Source organism: Drosophila serrata, unplaced genomic scaffold (genome assembly GCF_035046125.1).
Source record: "Drosophila serrata isolate PLE 108 unplaced genomic scaffold, ASM3504612v1 contig_272, whole genome shotgun sequence".
NCBI classification, from domain to species: domain Eukaryota; kingdom Metazoa; phylum Arthropoda; class Insecta; order Diptera; family Drosophilidae; genus Drosophila; species Drosophila serrata.
In genome coordinates, this window is record NW_028257170.1 from 498412 (window position 1) to 524234 (window position 25823).

Sequence of the window (25823 nt, forward strand, 5' to 3'; positions counted from 1 at the left end):
ATGATGGCCACATCAGATGTCCTCGTCTCCTGTCTGGCGATACTCCTTGTAGTTACTCCGACATTAGCTTGGGAGCTGGCTGAATCCGGCTTAAACGAATCCAGCTACTACGTGCGTCATGTATCCATGCACTACTCCCGGGTATTCCTCAGTGTAAATGTGGAAAATAATGTCACGCCAACTTTGATTGAAGCCCAGTGGCCGGTTGCATACTTTCCCATGCCCACTGTGGTCTTTCCTCGTCCGGATGTTCATGCGAATGGCGATAATTCCGATTGCTCGAAGTTGCAGCAGGCCCACTGGTCCCAGGTGGATGGACTGAATCGATTGTGGGTCATGGACACAGGATTTCCAGCCAGCAAGTGCTCACCGCGGCTTTTTGTCTTCGATCTGATACGTAATAATGCAGAGCTCTTGAGGATCGACTGTGGACAGTATATTGGAGTGAATGACACTGAATCTCTGGCGGTGCAAATGGGACCCAAGCTTGGACCAGGCTGCGAGCAGGAGCGACACATTTACTTCGTCCTGGGCCATCACGTTCCCGAAATCATTGCCTACGATATCCTGGAGCAGACCTGGCATCGTCGAACATTGACTAGTCACAAGTTCGAGAATATGAATCAGTCGTTTCCCATCCAACCAGTGGATTTTACTTTTGGTCTCCAGGGTGAACTCATCCTGGCTGGTGAAGATGGTGAAATATACAGCACCGTGGATAGGCTGGAAATAGATGAAGATACGAACGTTATTAAACTCAATCACTTGGGCAATCTCCTGGGCAGTAGTCGCAGTATGATAATGGATACCTCCGGCACCTTGTACTATGTAATCCCCAAGTTTGGAGCTGTGGTGCGTTGTGCTCAGCTGGAGAACATCACGGCCGAGGGCAATGAGATCATCTATCTGACATCGAAGAACATTCAGCAGATATTTTTTGGCTTCAATGCAGCATTATGGGTGCTCAGTGATCGGGTCTTAAAGGCGCAGGACATGTGCTTTCCAAGTTTTTAGCTATTTAGTATATATTTATTACAATAATTATTTAGAAAAACTTTTTCAGAAATTAATTTATACATTAACTCAATACAAAATACCCACATATTATCATCTTGTTTATTATTATTCGTTTCGTCTGGCTTGGTGATGTGTAATTCGTTCTCGTTCGTTTTGGTTTTGATAATAATTTCTATGTATAGTTTATGTTCCACATAAAAAAACAAATTAAACTAATGGCTAACAGTTTGCTTATTCAAATAACCCATCAAGGCCTGCAACCGCTTTTTAATATTCTTCTGATCGTCCAGGGTGCAGCCGAGGAGAACGCTCTCGAACTTCTTGTCAATGGGACCCATATCGGCCTCGGGCACAGTGTCCATGTGTCCAGATGTATCCATTGAGTTGCTGCAGCAGGCATTCAAGTACAATTGGCAACGCTGGCGTGCTATGACGGGATCGCCCATTTTGATCATGGTATCGATTAAAGCATTAATCTGGCTAAGTGAATCCTCTTGGGAATTGTCGCGCACAGTGCGTACATTTAGCTCCACAGTGCCCAGGCGTGAGTTCACTCGCTGTATGTACAACATGATCTCCTCACGTTCACCTGCAATAAATGTATACTTTAAAATTCATTAAGAGTGATAGGGTTAAGAGTTATAGGTGTATCTTTGCTATGAGTTTTTCTGTTTCAGTTTTTCTAAGTAACTCCTAAAAGTTTCGACTAGCGACCTTATTATAACAAGATGCACAACACCCAAACATTGCCATAAATGGATACTCCTAGAGCATGCTCGAACCTTCTGGCTTTTGAACAACATTACAAGATAGTTCTATGCTTTACATTTCTTGCTATTACAAGACCTTTGATTTTCCTCATCCTTTCCTCACCTTCGGTCATATTCTGCATCATTTCATTGCTCTTGATCAAATCCATGGACATCAGTAGATAGTCTTTCTTCTCTTGCAAGTTGAGTGCATCTTTGCGCAGCTTCTCCACACGGGCATCCAACTGATCCAGTATATTGACAAACCTGCACATAGACACCAAAAGATTAGTCATATAACAGAGATATTATGATTATGATTATTACCTCTCGCTGCCGTTATATGGTCTGTTGTCACATCATGTCGGTTAGAAGTTGTTTTTTTTTGGTTAAGAGTCATGAAACGAAAGACAAGCAGTGTTAGATGGTTAGATTCGGCTCGACGACTGTCCACTTATAGAGACTACGTAAAATAATAACCAGAATCGAGGTCTACGAAACCGAGGCGCTCGCACAACGCTTTTTACATTTTTAAATTGTGTGTTGTGTGGGCGTCCGTCAGCAGATAGTTTTTTGAAGCTATCACCATTATTGATTTGTTATTGGAACAAAAAGAAATCGGATACAGAAATAATAGTAGCTAAGAAATTATAGATTGTGCTCTTGCTACGTTGGTTGTTTTATGTTTTTTTTCTTGTTTGGTTTTATGTAGGATTGATTGGGAATAACAACCTGTCCAATGCTCTACTGTCGTCGACCAGTCCATAGGAGCCGCTGTTGCCACCATTCCCACCAACCGATCCTGCTGGGGATGAGGAGGCGGACATGGCGCCAGCTCGGAGGCCTTGCAAGTAATCGAAATTCATTGATGACTCCGAATTGTAGGCGCTAGGCGAGATCTGGTGCTGATGTTGATGATGATTGTCGCTGTTGTGCTGCGCTATTGGCGCATCAACTTCCATATCCTGCGGCTCCAGATCCTCCAGAGTGATTTCGCCAATTTCCGGCTGATGGTGTGTTTATTGCCTGCCCTGAATCGACGGCTGCCTACTGCTTAATGTTTTTCGTTTTCTTTTTTTTATCTCTCGCTGCTGCTGGCTACCTTTTTTTGGAATGTCTTTAAGCTTTTTCTGAGTGGGTGTCGGTGCGGAGCAGTGTGTGATATTTCTTTGACGTTTGTTTGTTGCTTTTATTTGTCTAACTCTTTTTTGTTCGAATTTGTTTATTGGTTTCACATCGCGCATACACACACGCACACGTAGGCAAGCAGGCTGCAAGAAATAGAGAGGGGGGGGAACGTGAATGCGAAGAATTCAATTACCTATTATCGCCCTGGGCGTCCGACCAGGAGACACAATAGCCATCGTTGATCTCTGGAGACTCCTCCTCGTCTGGGAACCGGGGCAGCAGCACTGGCCCTGTGGGCGGCTTTGGCGGTGACTTCGGCGGCGATGGCGTTGGGGGCGTGTCTTCCTCGTTGCGACGTCGTTTGCGGAAAATACCGCGTAAATTCTCAAACATTTGGACCAATGGTCAACTGGCGATTTCTCGAGAAGATTCCAGTCACTTCTGACCTGGCCACCTCCAGTTTTTTCGGCCCTTTTGGCTAAGTTGAAGTCTGGAAGAGATTGTTGGTTGGTTGAATAGATTACCTGCCGCCTTTGAACGTGGAGTTTCGTGTTCAATTTTCCCAGAGACCGAAACACAAAAAAAAATTTTATTGTTTTGACTTTTTGGGGTCTGGGGGTTTAAGTGGTGACAGAAAATTCGATATTCTTATATTATTCACTTTCTTAGAGATGGACAACAAAAATAAACATCGATAGTCGCAGCAGCGATTGCAGTTTAAAACTTATTATAATCGTTTAAAACCGTAAAATTCAGAGATTTGATTTTTAATCCAAAAAGTTTTATAAAGCATCTCGAGTGAAACGAAAAATTATGAAACATAAACAAATTGTTAAGTGCATAGGCATGGTTAGCGATTCGATAATTTTGATAACTATCGCGAAGTGTTACTTGAAAGTCTTTTGTTCACACTGTTTCTCTGTTTTGAAATTCAATACCGATATATACCAGTGTATACACAAGGGTAGGAAATAAATATATTTCAAGTGGCGCCAAAATTCAAATCGCTCAATCATAAGTGTAAGATAAATATGATTTCTATTTTATTAACGGTGACAAATTTAAATCACGAACACACAACGCCGTTCGCGACCATTGGCAACTTTTTGTAGCAATGTCAAAGAAATAATAAAAGGGACACTGCTGCAGGCTGGCATGACCCTTCACGCAATAGATGAAGAACTCGCAGCGCTGCATGTGTGGATACAAGTGCTGACCGTAGGCCGGGCAATGGATGAGATCACTCGAAATGGCACCGCCCGGGCTGATGTTGGAATTACCATTGGAGGGCCTCTGTACCTCCTGCTCCTCCTGGGCCCCCAATGTGCACTGAGCTCTCTCCGGAATATCGCATTTGCCGGTCATCGCATTCCAGTGCAACTGAGAGCTGCACTCCTGCAGAATGGCCTGGCCGTAGTAACAAATGTAATATTTGCTGCAGCTGCTCGAACTGCCGACATAAACAATCCGATCGCTGGACTGTTGTTGCTGAGTTTGTGTAGCAGCACAATAGGTGGCTGCATCCGTGACCATGTTGTTAAGATCACTGTCACCAGCTCCATCCCCGCCTCCGGATGGAGTGCCATTGTTTGTGTTATTCCTGCATCGCACGTTGCCAGCAGTATCACAAAGTCGGCTCTCGGAGTTAAAGAGCATTGTGGGTGGGCAAGAGGCCAGGACAGCATCGCCATTCTCCACGCATAGGTAAAACATATGACAATCCTCCAGATGCTCCACAAATTCACCAACCAAATGATTGGCACAAAAGCTTCCTCCGCTTTGACGAATGGTCACCGAATTTGTGGGCTTTAGAAGCCGCCATTCTCCTCTTTGAGCCAGTGTTAAGGCCAGGAGGCAGCTCATTATTAAACAAAAAGCTATCAAGGGACGAGAACCTCTTATTATTGCTACTTCTTTGGAAATTACTTAATACTAACCTTTTATATATAGCATCATCATCTTAGCTCTTTATTCGTGTGTCAGAACCCAGTAAAGCGCAGTTTTATTCTAATTTCGTAATGCCTGAAGAGCTTGGCATATATGCCATACAAACGGCGCCATCATCAGTATCAGAAAATTAACATTTTCAAATGCATGTAAACAAAGTTGATAACGCTTCTAGCCAATATCACCATTCTTATTTTGTTTTTGCCAAAAAAAAAGAACGTGGTTACTTCGATAAAATATCTCATTTTGGCACTTAACTACATCTCTAATACTGCCTGGTGTTTTAAAATTAAAACCGTGGCGAAAAGAGAGCAGCGATTAGCCTAGAAAGATATTTCATATAGAGATAAGTATTGTCCTTGGAAGAAAAAAGTATACCATATCGGTCATAGATTTTCATTTCCTATGAAACTAGTTGAAGGTTCTAACAACTACTTCTTTTGGCAGATGTTTTGGTACCAAGGTCTCTATCTTTTTGCAAAAGATATGAACCAATTGTCATGAATCACAAGATATTTTTGATAAAGTTCAGAATGATTCAAGGTTGAAGCGGTCTAGGAAAAGTAATAAGAGAAATTTCGATTTATTACTCATTAGAAAATATTACAAGATGAAGCAATTTAACAAGGCGGAAAAGAGGTCTAGGACTTTGACTTTTCTTTCTTTTTTATATAAGCAATTTTAAGGTCTACTAGTAGAATCTTTAATTCTGAATTTGGGAAGTCACAAAATCTACACTGTTCCCCGAAAAGTATCTTATCTTAATCCCTGCAGATTGCAAATTCCAGTTTTTAGCTTTATAAATTTCGGATTATTTATAATATGCAACCAATATATAATTTTAATAATATTCTGTTTATTTTTAAGTAGGGGATATAGTTTATGTGTTTATCTTTATTTTAATTTCATCTGCATTTGCACTTTGTTATAGCATTTAGCTTGACTTAGCGCTACACAGGATCGCTTCTCGTAATCCCATCCGTAAAAGAACGGGCACTGCTGCACTATCAAATAACCAAGACGACACTGATAAAAGTAATTACAATTGTCCGGATGGGGATAGACATCGATGGTGTTGCGTTTGCATTGCTCTCTAGGATTAGATGTCATCGTCTAAAAACATTTATTACTTTATTAATAGCTTTATAAATAATATATTGCTCATTGTAACCCACCATGCATTTGGCATTTTCCGGATGATCGCATTTGCCAGAGCGAGAATTAAAATGCAAACTGGCAGCACAGCTCATTGGTAGCGACTCGCCACGATAACAAATATAATAATCAGTGCAGGAGTTTTGATTTGGCAATAATACAATACGGCTTTGATTATCCAGTTGTGGACACATATTGCCTACAATAACGTCTATACTGGGCGATATAACTGTAGATGAAGTGGTTCCAGTTTCATTACTTGTAGGACGCACAGTAACAGCTGCCGATGTGGGTGCCAATGTGGAGTTTACCACTGCTGAAGTTGAAGGAGGATCCACGGAAGTGTCAGGAGCTTCGGAATTAACTTCCGTAGAGTTATTGGCATTATTGTCTGTTAATGCCAGTCCCGTGCGGCAATCAATATCTCCCATTGGCTCACACATTTCCATATCGGGGCTGAAGTATTCACCGTCCTCACATTCACCATCGTATGATTCATCACCATTGCAGAAAATGTAATGGGCGCAGCTTTTTGGTGAGGTAATGAATGTCAAATTAATCCCCTCACTGCATTCCTCAAATACATCCGCCAGGCATAGGCCCAGGAACAGGAAAGATATTAAGAAGGATCCAAAAGCTGGGAGCATCTTCTCTTGCTCGTTTCGTAAACCAAACTGAATCGATAGGGTACGAAGCCTTTGGCATTTTCTTTTCATTCAAGTTCGGTTGGTTGGCTTTTATCAGAAATTAATTTGCTTAAGAACACGGTTCATTATCGACTTTATTACAGAGATACAAAGATCAGAAATTGATTACAAATGTAAACCCGATGAGCGATATGGTTTCGTTGAAATACACTGTCCCTGAGTCACATCGAAATGAAAATTCTGAGGGCATTGCTGTAGTAGAAGGTAACCCGAAAGACACTGATAATAGTAATTGCTGTTTGCTGGATACGGATAAACACCGTTTTTCCCACTTATCCTGCAGATCACATGGATATCGTTGCTTGGTGTTGTAGTGGTACTTATAGTTGACGTTGAAGTCGAAGATGTGGTGCTCTGGGTGGTTGTGTTTACAGGCTTTGGTTGTTCATCTGGTGTGGTAGATTTTTCCGTAGATGTGCTAGGAGGCAGTGGTTTTAAAGTTGTTACTTCCTTTGGAACTTCTGTAGTTATGTCTTCAATATAACACTCTACGGGCTCCCGACAATCTCCATTGCAGTAGTAAGAATCATCTCCATCACAATGAACAAACTCACTGCAGTCCAAATTTGGGTTAGACACTTTATTAATAATCACTCCTTTGCATTCTTCAAGAAAAACCGCCCGCACCTGGTTATAGCCAGGTGACAGGCAGGCAAAGACAATCAATAGCTGCCACATATAGGCTTGCAACTGTCTCATCTTCCCGATCAGAGCCTTCTTTATAGGTGGTTCGTTTTGCTGGCTTGTTGCGATAAGACTCTCTCTTAATTCAGTTTATTTTCTAGCTATAATGATTTTTATTTGACATGACACAAGAGGCTTAATTAAAAGTTCTTCTTTTTCATTTGTTTGTTGTTTAGAGTTATTTATTTCATTGTACAGTTGACGCTGTTCCGTATAAGACCACCACATGCTCCAGTTTCGGCATCAAATGCATATCCAAAGGGACATTGCTCCACAAGTAGAAAGCCGTCCACACAGTAATAGAAATAGTTACAATTTTGTGGATAGCTAAACCTTTTGGTTACACCTTGACGACACTGACGTCGCACATCCGAAGGTGAGGCGGTAGGTGACGGTGTTGGTGTTACGGGTGTTGTTGTTATATTGGGTGAAACCGTGGAAGTGGAAATGTCCAAATTAGTGCAAGTGAAATTAGCACTACAAGTCCTGTTGTCCGAGCAAAACAATGAGTCCTGGCCAGAGCAATTTATGTAGGCATAGCTACAATTGGGACGAGTATTGTTTATTAATCCATCGCGATTATTACATTCTGTAATGTTTAGACCATTAACTCCCCAAACGACGACTATTATGCCGTATACGATCACGAGGTAGTCTAAGCGCAAAGATTTCTGCATTCTTGCTCTCTGTGTGGTGAGTGGAGGTGCGCGCTAAGCTTTTTATAGCTCAGCCCAAAAGGCAATCAAGGTTTTGTCTTATAAGTTATATTTAATTAAGACGTCTCATGTTGCTACAATCTTGTAACTTATCAATAAATAAAGTCTGCTTATCAGCTAAATGTAGACAACACCCCCAAAAAGTGATGATGAGTTTGGGAGTTTCCGGCCCTAAGTTCGTCGGGAGTTTCCGTAACATTTCGCCACATTTATCTGCACACAACTCCTTCGCTCGATATCCCATCCATAGTAGAAGGGACACTGTTGCAAAGTCAAAAAACCTTTGATGCAATAATAAAAATAATTGCATTTTTCCGGATGCGGAAAGAACTCGGTCATGTGGGGCAGGCATTTATGATCCCGCGAATCTTCCAGCTGCAAAAAGCATTCAGTATAATTACAAAGATTGATACAAATCTTGAATCTTGAATCGAAAACCTACTGAACATTGAACGTTCTCCCGATGGTCGCACTGTCCGGTTAAGGCATTGAAGTACAACTGATTCGTACAGTGCATTTCCATGGCATGTCCGTGATAGCATAGATAATAGTTGGTGCATGATTCGTTGCTGGGCATCATTATAACCTGACTGGGATCATCGCTGATCGGGCAATTTGGCTTTACAACCGGTGCAATATTCAGGAAATCCACTTCCGTAGGTGCCTCTGTTGTTGGTTCCGTTGGCTGTAGAGTGACTGGTGTCACCACCTCGTCCTCGTCCTCGGGCTCCGGTTCAGGCTCGGCTGGTTCATCGACTTCGTCCAGAAAACACTGAACATTGGCAGCCACATCGCAGCCTCCAGTCTCGGCGTCGAAGTATTCACCTTCATCACAATCGCCTTTCGATGAATCCTCGCCCTGGCAATACACATAGGACTGGCAACTATCCCAACTTTGGACAAATGACTCGTCTTCTGCTCCATCACACTCATCAAAGTGATCGGCACTTGATTGCTGACTCCACAGGAGCAGAAAGCACAGGTACATCAAATATTTGGACATTTTGGTGGTTACGACTTGAATCTTCTACTGAGGCAACTCGCTTGATTCACCATTATATTTATGCCCGAAAATATCACAGTCGACATGCATTTCTTTTTAGCCTAATTGAATATCATTTTATCAAAGGGTAGGAGACCTTCAAGATAACTCTAGACTGTGCTAGGTTCATTGTATTACAAAATATTCTAGTCTCCGTGAATCACATGGCCGACAACAGCATTCCTCTCAGCCTTTTAAGACTATCTTCCATTATGTCATCACCGTTTTCTTGCAGAATCGACATTACAGCGGTCGTCCACGATGGTTCCACTTATTATTTTGCTGAATGTGTTTACATAAGCCGCAAAACTTTTAAAATTAATATTCAATATGCTCTCACATACAAAATACACAGACACACAGTAAAAAGCGTCAAAAGCGTGAAAAAAAGAGACAACGCAACAGAAATCATTGACCTCAACAACAAACGCCGCATTTGGCCGTATTTTGTTTATGGATAGCCAAAAGACGTAAAGGCCAGGCAAGAAATTATGTTGTTGGTTTAAAAATAGACTCGACTTGAAGTTACCCTGAAGTTATTATCTATACAATCGTTAAAGGAAGCGATATGGCAAGTGTGGAAGATGTAATGTAAGATTGTTTTCCATTTTAAATCATGTTACTTAATGTTTATTTTTAATTGTTGATTATTTAATGGACTATCAAAAGAAGTAGTAGTTTATATAGTACCAATTTTGTCCTTAAGCAGTTCAGGATAATCTTACCTTTTGCTCACTTAATTTAAATTATAATATTGTTATATGTATATTCCTCGATAGTATAGTGATTATTACCCCATTTGCCCTACTCTGCTGATCTAGAGTATTAAATCTTCGATCTGGCATTCCTTTTTTTGCTTTCCAGCATTTGTTATGATATAAATCACACGAACCTGCGATTTGCCTGGGGTGTATTTCTTCTTTGGTATTCGTATTCCTTTCCATTATTTGCACCATCATGGCGGACACCATTGAGTGGATCGATCCAATGGACGGACGATAGAATTTGCACAAAATCTAATTTATTGTCAAGCATTTCCAATAAGACGATAAGACAGAAATAAGCACTGGTCTCTGTCGGTCTATGTTGGTTAACTTTATCGTGCACCTGTAAGAGGAAAGAAAATGAACAAAAAATAATAATAAATATAAAAATAAAATCAACAAGAAGCACAGGTAGTGAGTGGGGTTGAAGTGAAATTCTCTTTCTGAAATTGTGTTTAAACAAGTGCAAACGTAACCAATCTTTTGTTGTTGCCATACAGTCAGTATTCTTTTCTTTATTATAGCCCATTTCTTATAAGCGATATTTGCTTTAAATGCAATTGACAGATGGGGACAGAACGGATGACGGGAAAACATCGATCGAGCTAGAACAAAAGACTGGCTCAATGCACATGACGAGGCGATACGAGACAAGTCCGTAGCGCTGACGTTGTGGATTCAGTTGTAACGACAACGACGGCGAAATGTCTGCGACGTTGCGTATGTTTACACACCGATATTAAATGCTACGATCGACGAATTGTATGTATTTAATTTACCATTCCACATGCACCGACATTTATTTACAATCGTGGTGTTAATATTACAATTGCCACCGTTAAAAGATACATTTTTATGAAGTGACTGACGATCGATGACACCATATCTTTCTTCCATAAAATGTCCTGAGGGAGATGATAAATTCAACAATGAGATCATTTATTATTTTCAGAGACAAAAGTAAATGCGTATCTCGTATCTCTCGAAAGCAGGTACAGAGGTACGAGATACAGCAAAACGATCTGCTGCTTTTTGTCAAAAAGTGATAATGATGAAACTAGGTCAGAAGAGTATTCTATAGCCTATTTTGCTGTCGCTTTCAGCTATTCAGTAACTGGAAAATGACTAAGTGCGGAATGTCTAAATGCAATTAACAACTTTTGCGAGAGATCAATGTCCTGCTAAATATTTTGTTTTGCATTGGAAAGTCATCAATTTATTTGTGTAAGCTAAAAGCATGAGAGCATTCATATTTTTAGATGCCCATCATGGCATATGTTTTTTATGCATTTCGTATTTTTCCGAGGAACACACAGCTGCTTTTTCGTAGAGCTAATAATAGTACATCATTAAACAAAAGGAATTTTTGAATAAATAAAACACATATCAACTAGTACTCGAGGAAATAAGTTTCGAATGATACTACAATCCAATCTCTTTGTGGCCAAATTGCATTTTAATGCTCGAGGGAGAGTGCACGAAGGCATGAACGATTTATGCTAAAAATAATAAACGATAAGGAACCTCTGACCCCGCTGGGAATATGAAAAGGGACGGGCCCTAAACCCAGATATGGACTGAGTCATTAGTGTTCCCAAAATGTGATAAGCAGTCCTTTGTGTCCTGAAAGAAGGAAATCCTTATCTCAATATTGTTTTTGGTGAAAGAAACTTGCATTCTAGGTTAAGATATCAGTCCCGGAGTGCATTCAACTACCTCAGGAATTAAGCTTGTTTATAGATTTACAATTACACGAAACGAAAACATGGGGTAGCCAAATATTTATGAAGCTCTGCTGTGCTTTATTTCGTTAAAGCAAATCACAGAAATGATAACACCAGGAATCCGCAATAACAAAAATTCATTCATACGAGGGGAAGTTGCTAAATTATCTAATCAAAAGTCTCACTGGCATAATGCTAAATTATATTTTAAAAGAAATCTCAAGTATCTTTAAAGATTAAAATGTTAGTGCAGATAAACAGGAACCGTTCAGTGTTCAAGACTAACAGACACCTTTATAGTAAGTCGTCTTGTCTCCGGCTTTCCGCTCCACAACAACAACAACAGCAGCAACTGAATTATATCTTTATTTTTCCAGTGAAACACTCAAACCCAACCACAACTCACTCACACTTACTTAGTTCAATGTGATTCACAAATCAAATACAATATATAAAAAAATAATAATAATAAAAGAGAAACAAATTATGAAGGAAAAAAGATATACGTATAAAAGCGTCAGTGGCGAAAAATATTTGTGCCAGCCATAAGATACAAATGTATCTCTCTCTCTCTTCATATATATATGTATACTATATAACTGTAAAAACCACTTGAACCATCCGCAGCGAGCACGATCTCCCGAAGAGAACCAAAGAGAGACGTAAGAGCATTAAGTCATTCAGTCACTTTTCTGCCTCGCTAAATTAGGGGCGGTGTTTGGGGTACGTACGGAATATATATTGGGAATGGCCCAGCCCGGCTAGGTTCGGCTTTACCCGGCACCAGAGGCTGCGACTGAGGCAGCAACAGCAGCAGCAGCAGCAGCAGCAGCGGCTATGCGGGTTCAAATGCGGCCAGCATGACGAATTATTACACACAGTCTCGCAGCTCGCAAATGAAATTTAATGTACAATCCAAGCAGCATTCATACACACACACACATACAGTGGTTGGGGGACTCCACAATGCACATTGATGATGTTGTTGATGGAATTGTGATTCAAGTAGGTACGATATATACATATATATCTTGCCATATATTGAAACAAGAGGGGAAAGGCTATTACATTTCGCCTGGCAAATTCACCAATAAGCCCTGATTGATGCTTTTAAGCCTGGAAATCGATCATAATTCCACAAAGAAGATCATGTTTATAACTTTTTCATAAAAGAAAGTGTAACAAAAGTGTGTTATGGAGAATGTGAGAGTGGAATGAAAGTCAATGATCGTCATACAAATCAGAGAAATTCTTTGTGCATAAAGCAGGAATGTCAAACTTGCAGTCCTTCAACTACCTAAAGACACAATTAGCAAATAAACCAAAGCTTAGCAATGTGTGTTCAATCCCTAAACCAAGTTTTCTTATAGCAAGCAAACCTTTCCAAACAAATCAATGTACCCTCCACTCATAGATAGAGTATTCATATAATGATCCCTCTATCGCAGCTCATTGATCTGTGAGTGGAGGTCCCAAGTCCCGGTGATATGTCTAGGGGGATTTTCAATGCGATAATCAAACCGAAACCGAACCCGTTTACCAATTTTTACTATGTAAGCCATATTGGGGATTTTTGTATTTTTTTATACTCTTACAGAGGGGTATTAAAATTTTAGTCAGATGGTTATAAGTTTTTTAAATTTTGATTTGTCAATTAAATTGTCATATAACAAGAAATGAAGTTAACTTCGGCACGCCGAAGTTTTTATACCCTTGCAGATTGAAATTCGATTAATATAAATAAAATTCTAGATTAATACAATTTGTTGAAAACTGAAAATGTTATAATATATTTAATTTTATTGTTTCCGATCGTTCCTATGGCAGCTATATATGAATGTATGTATATACATATATAGTCCACCGATTCGCCACCCTCCGACTTATATATTAGTAAAATTATATAGAAGAATAACTCCATAGTTTCATTCAAAGAGCTTGGTCTTAAATTTGTTCCAAAACACATCTCGCACATCCGTGCATATGATTCCCAATTGGTTCTAACATCCCCAGAACGAAGTGCCTTCTACCGGCCAAGTCTCAGATATGTGTTGTGTTACAAAAGTTGCAAGTCATTGTTTACTAGTGTTCAAAGTTAGTAACTGATCATACATACTTACTGGTCATAGATACTTACTGATCATAGCTACTTACTGGTTATAGATACTTACTGTTCAGAGTTAATTACTGATCATAGCTACTTACTGATTATAGTTACTTAATGTTCAGATTTACTTAATGCTTATTGATACTTACTTATCATAGATACTTAATGCTCATAGATACTTACTGTTCAGAGTTACTTAATGCTCATTGATATTAACTAATCAGAGTTACTTACTGATCAGAGTTAAATTAAATATCAGCTCGCTGCTCCTCTCTGCCTCTCCCTCTCTCTCGCTATGTTAGTCGCTCTATGTTAATCTCTAGAGGCAACTTCTCTCCCGCCCACTCACACTCACTTTCTCTGCTCCTCTCTTTCCTCGGGGACTATAAATAGAGGCGCTAAGGGCCCGCGCGCCTCAGTCTGTCCTAGGGGTACCTAGTGTTAACATCTCAAGTGATAGTGATAGTGATTACCTTTTGATCCCAAAAATATGACGTGGCCAATGCAATACATCTGGATGACCAGGAAGAAGCTCACTTGGATAAAGTCACCCAATCTTGGTCACTACACTGGAAGGAAGTAAACAATGACGTGTCCTTTACTGCGGTAAGTCTTAACCATGACATTTATATTATGTATGAAGAAGCTATTGGTGGTATCAGACCTAGGTATAGAATTTAGACTTTGGTCCCCTTTACATACTTACTGGTCATAGATAATTACTGTTCAGAGTTACTTAAGTTCATTGATACTTACTGATCATAGTTATTTACTGGTCATAGATACTTACTGGTCATAGATACTCACTGATCGTCGTAGATACTTACTGTTCAGAGTTACTTATGCTCATAGTTACTTACTGATCATAGTTAAATAATGTTCATTGATACTTACTGATCATAGTTACTTTCTGGTCATAGATACTTACTGATCATAGTTACTTAATGTTCATAGGTACGTACTGTTCAGAGTTAATTAGTGTTCATTGATACTTACTGATCATAGTGCATATGATTCCCAACGCGTTCTAACATCCCCGGAACGAAGTGACTGCTGCGGGCCACGTCTAAGAAATGTGTTGTGTTACAAAAGTTGCAAGTCATTGTTTATTAGTGTTCAAACTTAGTAACAGATCATACATACTTACTGGTCATAGATACTTACTGTTCAGAGTTACTTACTTATCATAATTAATAACTTATCATAGTTACTTAATGATCATAGTTACTTAATGTTGAAAGATACTTACTGATCTCTACATTTAACTTAATTTAAAAATATCTATTTTAAGAATTCGAATATTGTAGGTTTATGTTATTTATGTTCTACCCTATAATTCATTTAAAAACTGCAAGGGTATATCAACTTCGACTTCCCGAAATTAGTTTCCTTATTACTATGTAAGCCATATTGGGGATTTTTGTTGTTTTGTTTTGTATATGTTTAAAATAAATACAATCAAATCAAAATCACAACAACAACAACAAATAAATAACAAATAACAAATTTTGTGGCCAAAAGCTCTTCTCGTGTGCCTCTGTATCTGTGGGATACATGACATGCAAGGGATCCGATCCGTGATCGGAGAGCTATGCCTCTCCATATGTATTACACAAGCGTTTTGTGAAAACATCGCCGTCGTCGTCGTCGTTGTCATCGTCTGACGCTGTATCTGTAGCTTTAAACCGGATCTTTGGTTTGAAAGTACATTCACTTTATGCCGTCGACGCTGACGCTGCTGCGTTGCAGCAGTAGTAGCAGCGGCAGCGGCAATGGAGTCCAGGCACCAGGTTCCAATCCCCCAACCCAACACGAAAAAAAAAAATAAATAAAACTAAAACCCGACTCCGGCAAACAGCCTTCAAATGACTGAGCAAAAGGCGGCTTAAGCTCTCTCGGCATGGACTGCACATGTGCATAGTTCAAATAACTTGGTCAAGTTGACAAGATCAACAGAGCGCAAGACCACATAGCCAGAGTCTAGAGCCAGAGCCGAGTGTTACCAAGCGGCAGCCGGAGTTTGGTTGGGTCTCTAGCTGCAGAGAGAGCGGGGAATCCGCTGCCTGCCCCTTTCGGCCATCCTCCTTCCAGCCAGGCCAAAATCAAATACTCGTCGTATCCACAAAAAAAAATCTATAATAAAAAACAGGTTAACAAATGTGTTGCCGCAATGGCAGCAGCACCAGCAGCAGCAGCGACGTCAGCGGCCGATCGGCGCGTCGGAAGAAACTTGTTTTCCTTTCCTATGCGACTCCGGGTCTCGAAGCGACGTCAAAGCCGGCTTACGACGCCGACCGTCAGCTTACATTCACTTTACACAGCCGCAAAGAGCGTGAAAGTTTCTCTAAGAGAGCGGGTTTCTGAATATAGTGAGATACAGAGAGAGAGAGAGAGAGTTCGGAACCGAAGCCGGCTGCCCGCATATTACACAGTATCTCAGGGGTAGATTTGTGGCTAAGAACCATGGGAAAAAATTATAAGAGCCAGGTTTTTAAAGAGGGAACTATACAAGGGTTTGAAGCATGTGATAATAATACTTTTTTCGTTGTTATAATAATAAAATGAATCATTGTTTAATTTATGATATTATTGTTATAACTTCAAATATACGTTCTATATAAAGTTTGTTATACAGTCTCAAGTAAATTTTAGGGTATAATGGCCTTGAGTTTCTTTAAACAATTTATGGCACATATAAATTCTTCAGATATATAATGTTACTCATAATCCGCTATTGCATAGTTCAGGAATCAAATAACATTCTTCCAGTGAAAGTATCAATAATTCGAGCTTTTTGCCCAGAAAAAGTTCTGGGCCGCTGTTTGCCGGCATTCAGAGAGAGTCAGAGATAGAGAGCGCGTAAGCAACAGTTGTGGGGGAGAGCGAGAGAAGCTGATAATTTAGACATTTTCTCTTAACCCTAGGTGGCCGCATCGTGTGCGTCAGAGTGGGACAGAGAGCCTCGGAGAGAGATAGAGAGCTGAGCGGCGGCGACGTCGGCAGCGGAGCGACGTCTCGATTTGCTCGTTCGTTCGCATTCACAAGAATTTCACCCGACATACCGTTTATACCGTTTTTGGCTGCAGTCGCACTACGGACGTTTATTCTAATTGTGTGCTACCATCCCATACAAAAAATTATTGTTAACGATATTAACTACACATTTTAAACGCTATTATCCACGGGCCCACGAGCAAAGCCATTTTAAAAGCGGTTCACTCTTCCATTCAACACATACACTTATACACGCAAACAAAAACACACGAAACACACATAAAAATATTCAATTAAATCAATTGAAATCGCAATCAAGTCCAAAACTAAATTACTAAATGGTAAACGTTGAAATCCAAATAAATAATAACTATTTTCTATGAAAATCAAGTGTTTCCGAATCGGGAAAGAAAAGAAAATGTTAAGTTAATAATTCAATTAATGTTAACGCCAAATATATAATCCGACAAGAAAGAGCGCATGCAACAAGTTAAATCCAGCCGGCCAACAGTTGTAAACCAAGTTAGATCCACACAGATACACCGCCCCAATACCATCAAACGAACGAGCGCCCGGTATACACACACCTGCACACACCACACCACACACACACACACAGACTATAACAATGTCAAGTGAAAACATTCTCTGGAAGCAACAGGTTTCCCCTTAATAAGTGTTATAAAGAAGCAACCAACAGTCATCACCCAGAACTGTTCGTTTGAAATAAAAAAAAATAATATAAAGTAAAGTAAAGTAAAGAGAGAGAGAGGTAGAAAGAGAGCGCGAGAATTAAAGCAAGAAGATAAATACGAAAAAAAAGTAAAAAGCCAGAGAAAAAAGAGAAAGAAAGAGAGGAGCCAGGCACAATAAAATCATATGAAAATAATAGAATAATAAGCAAAAAATAAAGAAAAGAAAAGCAAAGCAAAGAAGACAGTTCTTAAGTGGGTTAAAATACATAGAGAAACAAAAACAACAACAACAAATTAGTGTGACTGCAAACCAAGTGGAACCGAGAATTAAACCAAAACCAAAACCATCCCCAAAACCAACCGCAAAAGAGAGTTCTTAGAGCGCAGAGAGATCCGTACAACACACCTCCAAGAACCATGGAATTCTACGATGGCGACCTCAAAGATATATGGGACTCCGACTTAGATCCGGTAAGTGTTTCCTTTCAAGCAAAAAAATAAAACAAAAACAAAAAACTTGTACCCAAGGCAGGCCACACACTATACTCTCTATCAGGCAAGAACCATTGATACTTGAGAGCTTTTATTACAGCAGGTAATGCTTAGATATGAAACTACTGCAATATATGTGAAAGTTTGAATTGAGCGATAAGAAAATGTTCGTTAGAGATAGCTAACACACTTTCAAGAGTGTGGAAACCAAGACTAACCTCTCAGTGAACCCTAGAAACCCCTCGATCTTTGACCAGAGATCACAATTATTAAGTCATTTTTTGTATAATTTCTGTGAGAGTCCGATGTCGATGTTGCTTCTAAGAAAACGAAATTGCATTTAAAAATGTAAAAGAAAAACACTTTAATGACCCACATTAAGCTTATCAGTTTCGGGAGAAGAAACGTGAACTTACATATATTCATGAGCTGAATTCCAACTATAATGATCGATGTGAAACACAACAAATTAATGCTAAGAAAGGGTCCCCCCTCCTCCCCACTTGTAGACTCTTTAGCTAGTTTTCTTTTCTTTCTCTGCATATTAAGTAGATCGACAGTATTATGTATATATTTATATGTATATGCGATCACCTAAGAGAGCTGCCCCACGATCACCAAAACTGGCCTACGATCAAACCTGTCCCAAGGCAGTCTCATAAAAATGTCCGCTCACCGAATAACCAAAAAGGAAAAAAAAAGAATAGTGAAAAAGAAACCAAAATCTAATCGAATTGCCCTGCTACCACCAGAGACACCTAAAAAATACAACACACCCAGAATCAGTCTATTTTTTATACCCTTACAGGGTATTATAGTTTCAGTCAGAAGCATGTAACACAGTGAAGGAGTATTTCCGGCCTCATAAAGCATTTGTATTCTTGATTAGCATCAACAGCCAAAGCGATCTAGCTATATCCAGTAGATTAATTAATTTTCGAATTTTTAAGCTAAGTTATGATAGATATCTGATGCTATCCTATAATTCAATTGCAAACTGCTAGGGCAAATAAACTGCGGTGTGCCAAATTTAGTTTCTATTCTTGTTTTTTGTTTGGTTGTTTCTTGTCTTGTGGGGGACGTTTCTAGAGCGCCCAGCCCAAAAATGGCATTACCCAATCTTACCAAAACTTTAGCAAAATATGATATGATGTGATATATCTCTTAGAACCGAACAAAGGAGAGGCAGAAGAGCTCCCCTTTTCGAAGGAAAAGACAATTTTAGTGTCTTTCTATGTTCAAATATATCGATTTACATTGTTTTTTCTTCATTGTTGTGGTGATAAGATTCTCCTCTGGTTATATATCTGGCATTCGGGAAGTATTCTCTGTTCGTAACTTAGAAGTTTCGCGCTGTCCTCCCACACACACACACACACACACACACTTGTTTTCCGTTTAGCGATAATGATAATTGGAGTTTTCCAAGAAATTAAAAGAAATTTATCATTAGCGAACGATACTCTTGGTATCTCGAAACAAGCTTGAAATGTTTCAATATAATGAAATGTGGTGTATGCCCTGTTGAGCTTCGTTTTTTTGGAGTACTCCCGCGTCGTCTATTGCTTATCGCTGCGGAAACAGTAATGAATACATGTCGTTCGTCCGTCTGTCCGTCCCTGTCCGTCGGTCCCTGTCCGTCCGTTGGTTTCACTTGCTGTTCTTGCTTTTGTAGAGGAAACACTGCTGCTGCTGCTGCCGCTCTGGCCGAGCACAAAAAGAAGAATCTATTATGGCATAGTCGAAGGAGGAGGTGGAGGAGGACACATGCGGAGTTGATAAGCGAGTCGGCGCTATCAGCTGGTCCTAAATGCAAAGTAATGACTTTGCTGCTGCTGCTGTTGCTGCAAGTCAACAGAATGTGTGGCCCGTCAGTGTCATTACTATTAGGAGATAATACATGACTCGTACTAGTCGACTACCCGACTTGACAATGTAAACGTAGGGACGACAGAAATAGGCCCATTGCCCGGGAAAATGCGCGTGCAGTTTTTTTTTTTTTTTTTGCCTTGTTTTTGTTGCGTTTTTCCCGCCGTAAGCGGTACAATGTACCCGTAGCCGTACCCGTACCCGGGGCGTGCGCTCAATTACCTCATAAGTATCTCAAGCGATTGCGTGTGTGTATTTTTCTCTATAATAAATGATTGGTTTCTAGGGTCGAGTCGCCTATGAGATACTCTTGAAACCTTAGAAAGGGATATCGTATCCATAGGTATAAGCTTTATTCCTGCTAAGTTTTTATAAACCTCAAAGCAACTTAACTTTGAATTTTCGCATTATTTTTAATAATATTAACTATCACATTCTAAAACCTCTTCGGGGCGTATATCAACAATCTTATCTCAAAGTATTTTGTAACTAGAAAAGAAAAAAAACAAAGCAAAAAATAAACCTTCGCCCCAGATAAGACGTGAAATGCCCAATTTTGATTAGGCTAGTGTACCGTTTTTCCACTTAAACGGGGGAAAAAAAATAATATAAATAATAATTATGATGCCATGGGATTTTTGTTGCAAAATAAACCAAAACAAAAAACTAAAAATAATCTATAATCAATTTTAATAAAGAAGGAAGCCAAAGCAAGTAGGCAGGCAGGCGCCTCAATAAGGGTATGAAATTGGCCAGTATCATAAGGGGTTAGCAGGAGAAACCTCCGATAATGTCACGTGCTCAGCATTGCCGAGATTCCGATCATTGTTGTTATCAAAGCTACAAAAAAAAGAAAAAAGAAAACCCCCTTCCCGTTCATTCAGAGATCTTGGCTGGAGTGGTTCCCCCTATCAGTTGAGAGCAATGAAGAGTTGACATAGCAGAATCATCATCATTGCCGGGTCCCGCACAATCTTTAAAGCTACGTATAAATACATACTATATGTACAAGTATATATAAATATGATAGATCGGGGGAATTCTATGGAAATCGATTTGCAGGGAAAAGCCAATACGGTATGGATCGATCGGGTCATCCATTTAAAGCTCTGATGGGACTTTACCGAGAATAACAATTCCATGGATTTTTCATGGCAAACAAAACAGTTTCCAGTGCAAATATTATACATGTTTAAGTTTATATTTAACGACTTTCGATTCCTCTGGTCCAGCCTTGATAAGGAAATACTAAATATTTGCTGTCGAAAGTCTGAACTTTCTGTTTAAATTTTCATATACTGACGATAAGACCCGTGTGTGGAAGCACATGGAAACACAAAATGCTTAATTAGGCGGATTTAGAACTGAGCTAATCTTCTATATAGCTATTGTCGGACTAGACTTAGATGTTATATATATTCACAGTCATGTCCGAAAGGGTTGACTTCGAAAGAAAGGGAAACTCGAAGAGGAAGTAGTCGCTGAGAAGATCGACTCGAAAGCCAGAAAGCCTTGAGATCGTAGCCAGTCAGTCTTACCTCGAAGTAGAAACTCTTGATGGAAGAGTTTACCTTGGGTAAACTGCATTTCGCCTTCACAAAAGAATGCTGACCAAAGTGGAAAGATGGCAACTTTCCTAAACATATATACATATATGTTATGGCCAAATCGGAGAGGGGAGTTCCGAGACAAAGTTCCGAATATTGCAGCATTAACAATCAAGTGGAAGCCAAGAAGTCAGCAACTTTTTTACTCTATATCTTCTTTATATATATTCTTCTTTTTTGTTAACATTTCTAGAGCTCAGTTTTGTTTTTTATGTGGGTTAACTTTCGCTTATATAAGCAGAAAAGGGCAGCACACAAGTTGGCAAAGAACCCATAGGCCAAAGGGGGCGTGCATAATGGTATTAGCAATTTTCTTGTTGGCCAATTCGATTCACCAGTGTGACCAGTGCAGCGTGCATTGGAATCTTTGAGGTTAGACTGAAAGTTTCTAACGGGGCCCAAATGCAAGACCCGCTACTTAAAATGCACACGAGAATAGATACGCGCAGCAACAACAAGAAGCGGAAAACAAAAAACAAAAAAAAGGAAAAACAACAACAAAAAACGTGCTTGGCAACAGGGTCTCGAGACTCAATAACTGAGAGTTTTTTTTTTGTTAAGAGAGCGTCAGCAGCCACATTTGAATAACTAGTTCGAGCTTATGCACAATACTTTCAATATGGTTTGGTCTATCGGCCGCCTTGGCGTATTGCTTAACTTTGACATTTCCAATGAGCGTTTTGCTTTTCTGCCGGTGGAGTTGCAATCCGCGAAAACAGGTTAAAGCCCAAAGCGAATGCAAAAGACCCAGAGAGACTTTAACCACGACCACTTGTGCGCCTCTCCTACCTCTACCCTATTGCAAATTTAGCGCGCTCCAGCGACACAATTTCTATGCCAAAAGTCCAAACATATGGCGGCTCAGAGTAAAAAGCGCGCATAATTAAATTTGTGCAAAGGCACACACCACACACACACACACACCTACAATTGGACGCCCACCTACATAGTATTCGCTTACATGTGCTCCGGTTCGCTCCCCATGCTCTCCTCTCTTTGTATTCCATCTATTTTGCCCATTCATTCGTCGTTCCATTCATGCGGACTTGCACGCGGTGCGCCATGCAGGATGCGCACTGATGTCCACTCTTTCTCTCTTTGGGGCTACCTCTCTCTTTGGGGGACTCTCTCTCTCTCTCTCTCTCTCTGTCTCTGTCTCTGTCTCTTAGGCAAGAGTAGTGGGCGGGCGGCCAGCTGTTTGGGTTTTGTTTTTGACGTCAATGTCAGGGGACGACGACAGGACGCTGTTGGCAGGCCAGACTAGAGTGTGAATTATTCATGGACTTGCACTGAATTTACAATATGTTACATCTTCCCAGGATGAAGAGTATGAGAGAGAGAGAGAGAGAGAGTGAGCAGCAGACCGCCTCGGGGGACCTACTTGGGGGCGTCAGTAGTAGTAGTGGGCGTGGGCGTAGCAACATATTGCCAGAGCTAATGAAGTGTTATACGATAAGTGTAACAGCAGGCAGCAGGCAAAAGGCTAGTACCAGGAAGCAACAGTTGGGAGGGCTTAATAAAAGCCAAAAGGCGGTGGAGTAACAAAGGACCTAAAAAAGTTGACTTTAAGAAATGAGGGGTTAAATGTCTCACAGCATCCTTGCTATTATTAGATGTGCTCCTAACTCAAGACCTTTATGACCTTTCAATACTATTTCTTTAAGATCAATCCTTAAAAAGCAACAAACCCTGTATAAATGCTTTAATTAATAAATTCCAGGGAACCTTTAACCATTAAATAATAATGTCACTAGACATGACACCAAAATCGATAATTTAGAACTTCATTTTAGGGAACCCCCCCAAAAAACTAATTTCAAAAACAATTAGAGGAGTCATAACTTTAAGGCCTAGAATATCGTAATTACCCCCACCAACCACTAGGCTGACATGCTGACATTTTTCAAGCATTATCTTTCCAAAGAAACCTTGAAAGTGAATTCATTATGGGTTCCACCAATAAGGTCGCCCCCGTCAGTCAGCTCTCTGTGACTCATCCGAGCATTGCCAAATTGGGGGTTATGTCTATTTTGCATATATGCAGATGTTCAAAGCGTTTGTGAAAGGCAACAAGCCAGACCCGACCCGACCCGACCAGACCAGACCAGACCAGACCAGCGTGGATCTTCACAATGAGCCCCCACAATCAAATAAATACCCAAAAGATAGGCTCTCTGGTGGTTTAGGATAACTGCCAAATTGTGGGGGCATCAATGGAGGAGTGTTTGGGTTTCAACTTTGTAAGCATTTTCCTTCTCCTTATTTATTTCTTGCTTGTTTTTTTATTATTTTTGGTTTACTTTCACAACGATTTCCGTTTGGCAAATTGTTGGCGATGACGACGATTGTTGCTACTGCTGCTTACGTACTTTCCTCGCGCAAACATATGTTGGCGATAAGCTAAGCCCACCCTCTGGACACACACGCCCCCGCATAGCCATCTCCCTTGGCTTTTGCAGTCTATTTTTATACATATTAGGTTATATTTATAACGAAACCAACGAGGACGTCACTGTGAGTCCCTATGGTTATTCTTGCGCAATGCAACGCTGCGTATACGTTATATTTGACATGTTCTCAATTAGCCAATTTGCATGGCATTCTGTCCGGCAGATCGCTTTGGCCAATTCACACTTTCTTTTCAAGGCAAGGCAAAAGGCATTTGATGATGATGATGATGGTCATTTACATTGTAGCCTCATTTACCATTTACCATGCTCACGAAAAAACGAAACCGAAGCGGGGCCAAAACCGTAGCAATTTTTCAAGTTAAAAGGCAGTTCAGTTTGGTTTCTGCTCTTTTTTTTGGTGAATTGTGGGAGCGCACCTTTCACTTTACCAACACCAACACCAATCGGCGAATGATGCAGCCTGGGCATAAAAATTGAAAAGAAATAAAAAAAGAGACTCTGCGGCTAAAAAAAATGCTGTGCACAACCAACTCGACACAAAGAAAACGATACATACATAATGATCTGCACACGCACACAGCTGCAGTTTTCGGTTTCAGTCTTTTTTTTTGTTTCATTTTTTAAATGTGAAAGGTTTTCGCTTGCTGCAACATTATTTAATCAATCCAAAATTGTGGAGCAAGCAAAAAAATGCTTAAAAATCGACAAAAATGTATAGACAAAAAAAAAAAACAGAGCCAAAAGCAGGAGATAAAGAGGGAGAAAGAAGAAAGAAAGAAAAAAAAACTATAACCAGTTTAATTATTTTATGAAATTGTATGTTTGTGTAGCTCTTTTTCACCCTTTCCTGGTTGGAAGACAGAGAGAGAGAGGGAGAGAGCGGGACCCCAAAGACTGGAAATTTGAATAAAATTGTATAATGGGCAATCCGGGGACCCGGCAACACCAACACCAACATACACCAACACACACCAACATATACTCCAACACACATCCCAACATGTGTATGTTAATTTTTATGCCGTAAGATAAAGAAAAACCCCTCTGGCGGCTATTTTGATTATTTCACCTTTATCGTTTTCAAAGTAGCTTGCTTGATTGGTTCCCAAAAAGTGACGTGTGACACCTGAGTTGAGAATCCAAAAACTGAAAGAATTGAGTAGCAGAAGAACCGTTCTCAGAGAGAACAATTCTTTGGCTCTGCACGTGACAGTCGCAACAGCGCAACAGGTTTTCTTTTTTTTTTCTTTTTTTTGTGAATTGCCAGTCGAAATGGGGTCAAGCGATTGCATTTCACACAGGCTCAGAGCTCACAAGACTCAGTCTCCTCGATGGATCGCCTGTTAAGCAATCGATTGCCATCAAGTTGGAGTTAAGCCGCTCAAGCGGTTTTTGTGGCTCAAGAGTCATGGCAGGCCACTCAAAAACTCCACTGCTTTCCACTTGAGAAGGCGCCCTTAGCCATTTCTCCCGGTAAGCCGCCTCGCCGCGCTTTCATTGGAACACTCACACAAACACACACAAATTGGAGAAGTGGCAAGTCAAAGCCCACCTGAAAAACGTGCAACAAACGATGCTTCCAGATACACTGGTAAAAAAAACATCATTAGAGCATAGCATTTATAACTGTTAACAAAGTAAACCTGAGCCAGGTTTATTTTCCGCAAGAAACTGGCTATAAATAGCAGGGAATTTGGATATTTAGAAAGGAGTTTTCATTATATGCTATTTGCTCTTGTAGATAGCTTAGAAACACCTATAGATACTTTGGTGCGTAGCTTAGATACATCTTATGCATAGCTTAGATAGTTTTATATAGAATATTGTAACTAGGCTATGCAGAATCAGCATTTCCTCAAGTATTTTTAGATAATAAAGCAGAGAATTAATAACTCTATTTAAAAGTCTAATAAATAATATACATTTTAGTTTATATTTATGCATAATTGTCATGATACCTCAATTTATGTTGCACTTTTAACGTGGTATCATATAATTTACATAGATTAACCGTG

The 25823-nt window shown here is 40.0% G+C and overlaps 9 protein-coding genes and 1 pseudogene across 17 annotated transcripts in view; 2 read left to right on the plus strand and 8 right to left on the minus strand.

The window, feature by feature from the left end:
* Positions 1–1408, plus strand: yellow-k (L-dopachrome tautomerase yellow-k). Its single transcript, XM_020942575.2, has one exon. The coding sequence runs from the start codon at positions 1–3 to the stop codon at positions 1012–1014; it is 1014 nt and encodes a 337-aa protein (XP_020798234.2). The 3' UTR covers positions 1015–1408.
* The window catches only part of LOC110176265 (BAG family molecular chaperone regulator 2), a 27428-nt gene continuing 2707 nt past the window's right edge, over positions 1103–25823 (minus strand). For 2 of the 8 annotated variants that reach the window (XM_086833839.1, XM_086833840.1), the window contains exons 3-6: positions 3088–3384; positions 2094–2114; positions 1891–2033; positions 1103–1606 (exon numbers count right to left, since the gene is read on the minus strand). In XM_086833839.1, the coding sequence (XP_086689965.1) occupies positions 1230–1606; positions 1891–2033; positions 2094–2114; positions 3088–3287 (741 nt within the window). In that variant the 5' untranslated portion in view covers positions 3288–3384 and the 3' untranslated portion in view covers positions 1103–1229. Of the gene's footprint in view, positions 1607–1890; positions 2034–2093; positions 2115–2498; positions 3715–10037; positions 10253–25823 lie in introns of those variants that run through there. The other 6 variants (XM_086833836.1, XM_086833837.1, XM_020942580.2 and 3 more) reach the window with 5 other exon arrangements.
* On the minus strand, positions 3910–5954 carry LOC110176264 (putative chitinase 10). The gene is made up of 2 exons (XM_020942578.2): positions 4832–5954; positions 3910–4771 (listed from the first exon to the last, which is right to left on the minus strand). The coding sequence occupies exons 1-2, from the start codon at positions 4851–4853 to the stop codon at positions 3933–3935; spliced, it is 861 nt and encodes a 286-aa protein (XP_020798237.1). The 5' UTR covers positions 4854–5954; the 3' UTR covers positions 3910–3932.
* LOC110176298 (uncharacterized) lies at positions 5660–7409 on the minus strand. The gene is made up of 2 exons (XM_086833831.1): positions 6017–7409; positions 5660–5954 (listed from the first exon to the last, which is right to left on the minus strand). The coding sequence occupies exons 1-2, from the start codon at positions 6710–6712 to the stop codon at positions 5736–5738; spliced, it is 915 nt and encodes a 304-aa protein (XP_086689957.1). The 5' UTR covers positions 6713–7409; the 3' UTR covers positions 5660–5735.
* On the minus strand, positions 6809–7402 carry LOC110176266 (uncharacterized). The gene has a single exon (XM_020942581.2). It carries the CDS (start codon positions 7400–7402, stop codon positions 6809–6811), a length of 594 nt encoding a protein of 197 aa, XP_020798240.2.
* Positions 7570–8064, minus strand: LOC110176267 (uncharacterized). Its single transcript, XM_020942582.2, has one exon. The coding sequence runs from the start codon at positions 8062–8064 to the stop codon at positions 7570–7572; it is 495 nt and encodes a 164-aa protein (XP_020798241.1).
* On the minus strand, positions 8136–9427 carry obst-H (obstructor-H). The gene is made up of 2 exons (XM_086833841.1): positions 8546–9427; positions 8136–8478 (listed from the first exon to the last, which is right to left on the minus strand). Exons 1-2 carry the CDS (start codon positions 9104–9106, stop codon positions 8275–8277), a joined length of 765 nt encoding a protein of 254 aa, XP_086689967.1. The 5' UTR covers positions 9107–9427; the 3' UTR covers positions 8136–8274.
* On the minus strand, positions 10028–10470 carry LOC110176268 (uncharacterized). The gene is given in 6 exon segments (XM_086833843.1): positions 10028–10056; positions 10059–10106; positions 10109–10136; positions 10139–10186; positions 10189–10252; positions 10386–10470. Coding segments are annotated over 6 exon segments (270 nt in total). The 5' UTR covers positions 10439–10470.
* On the minus strand, positions 15330–15910 carry LOC147643460 (uncharacterized; annotated as a pseudogene).
* Positions 16723–25823, plus strand: part of CrebA (Cyclic-AMP response element binding protein A) — an 18522-nt gene continuing 9421 nt past the window's right edge. For both annotated transcript variants that reach the window (XM_020942572.2, XM_020942573.2), the window contains exon 1: positions 16723–17900. In XM_020942572.2, the coding sequence (XP_020798231.2) occupies positions 17847–17900 (54 nt within the window). In that variant the 5' untranslated portion in view covers positions 16723–17846. The remainder of the gene's footprint in view (positions 17901–25823) is intronic.

Excerpts from the sequence above, each read along its gene's own strand:
- LOC110176298 (XM_086833831.1), bottom strand. The coding sequence starts at position 6,712 with ATGAAAAGAAAATGCCAAAGGCTTCGTACCCTATCGATTCAGTTTGGT. Across the intron at positions 5,955-6,016 it reads CGGAAAATGCCAAATGCATG|ACGATGACATCTAATCCTAG; the intron begins GTGGGTTACAAT and ends AAATGTTTTTAG.
- LOC110176266 (XM_020942581.2), bottom strand. The coding sequence starts at position 7,402 with ATGAGACAGTTGCAAGCCTATATGTGGCAGCTATTGATTGTCTTTGCC.
- LOC110176264 (XM_020942578.2), bottom strand. The coding sequence starts at position 4,853 with ATGATGATGCTATATATAAAAG. Across the intron at positions 4,772-4,831 it reads GATGATGCTATATATAAAAG|CTTTTTGTTTAATAATGAGC; the intron begins GTTAGTATTAAG and ends GTCCCTTGATAG.
- obst-H (XM_086833841.1), bottom strand. The coding sequence starts at position 9,106 with ATGTCCAAATATTTGATGTACCTGTGCTTTCTGCTCCTGTGGAGTCAG. Across the intron at positions 8,479-8,545 it reads GGGAGAACGTTCAATGTTCA|CTGGAAGATTCGCGGGATCA; the intron begins GTAGGTTTTCGA and ends TGCTTTTTGCAG.
- LOC110176267 (XM_020942582.2), bottom strand. The coding sequence starts at position 8,064 with ATGCAGAAATCTTTGCGCTTAGACTACCTCGTGATCGTATACGGCATA.
- yellow-k (XM_020942575.2), top strand. The coding sequence starts at position 1 with ATGATGGCCACATCAGATGTCCTCGTCTCCTGTCTGGCGATACTCCTT.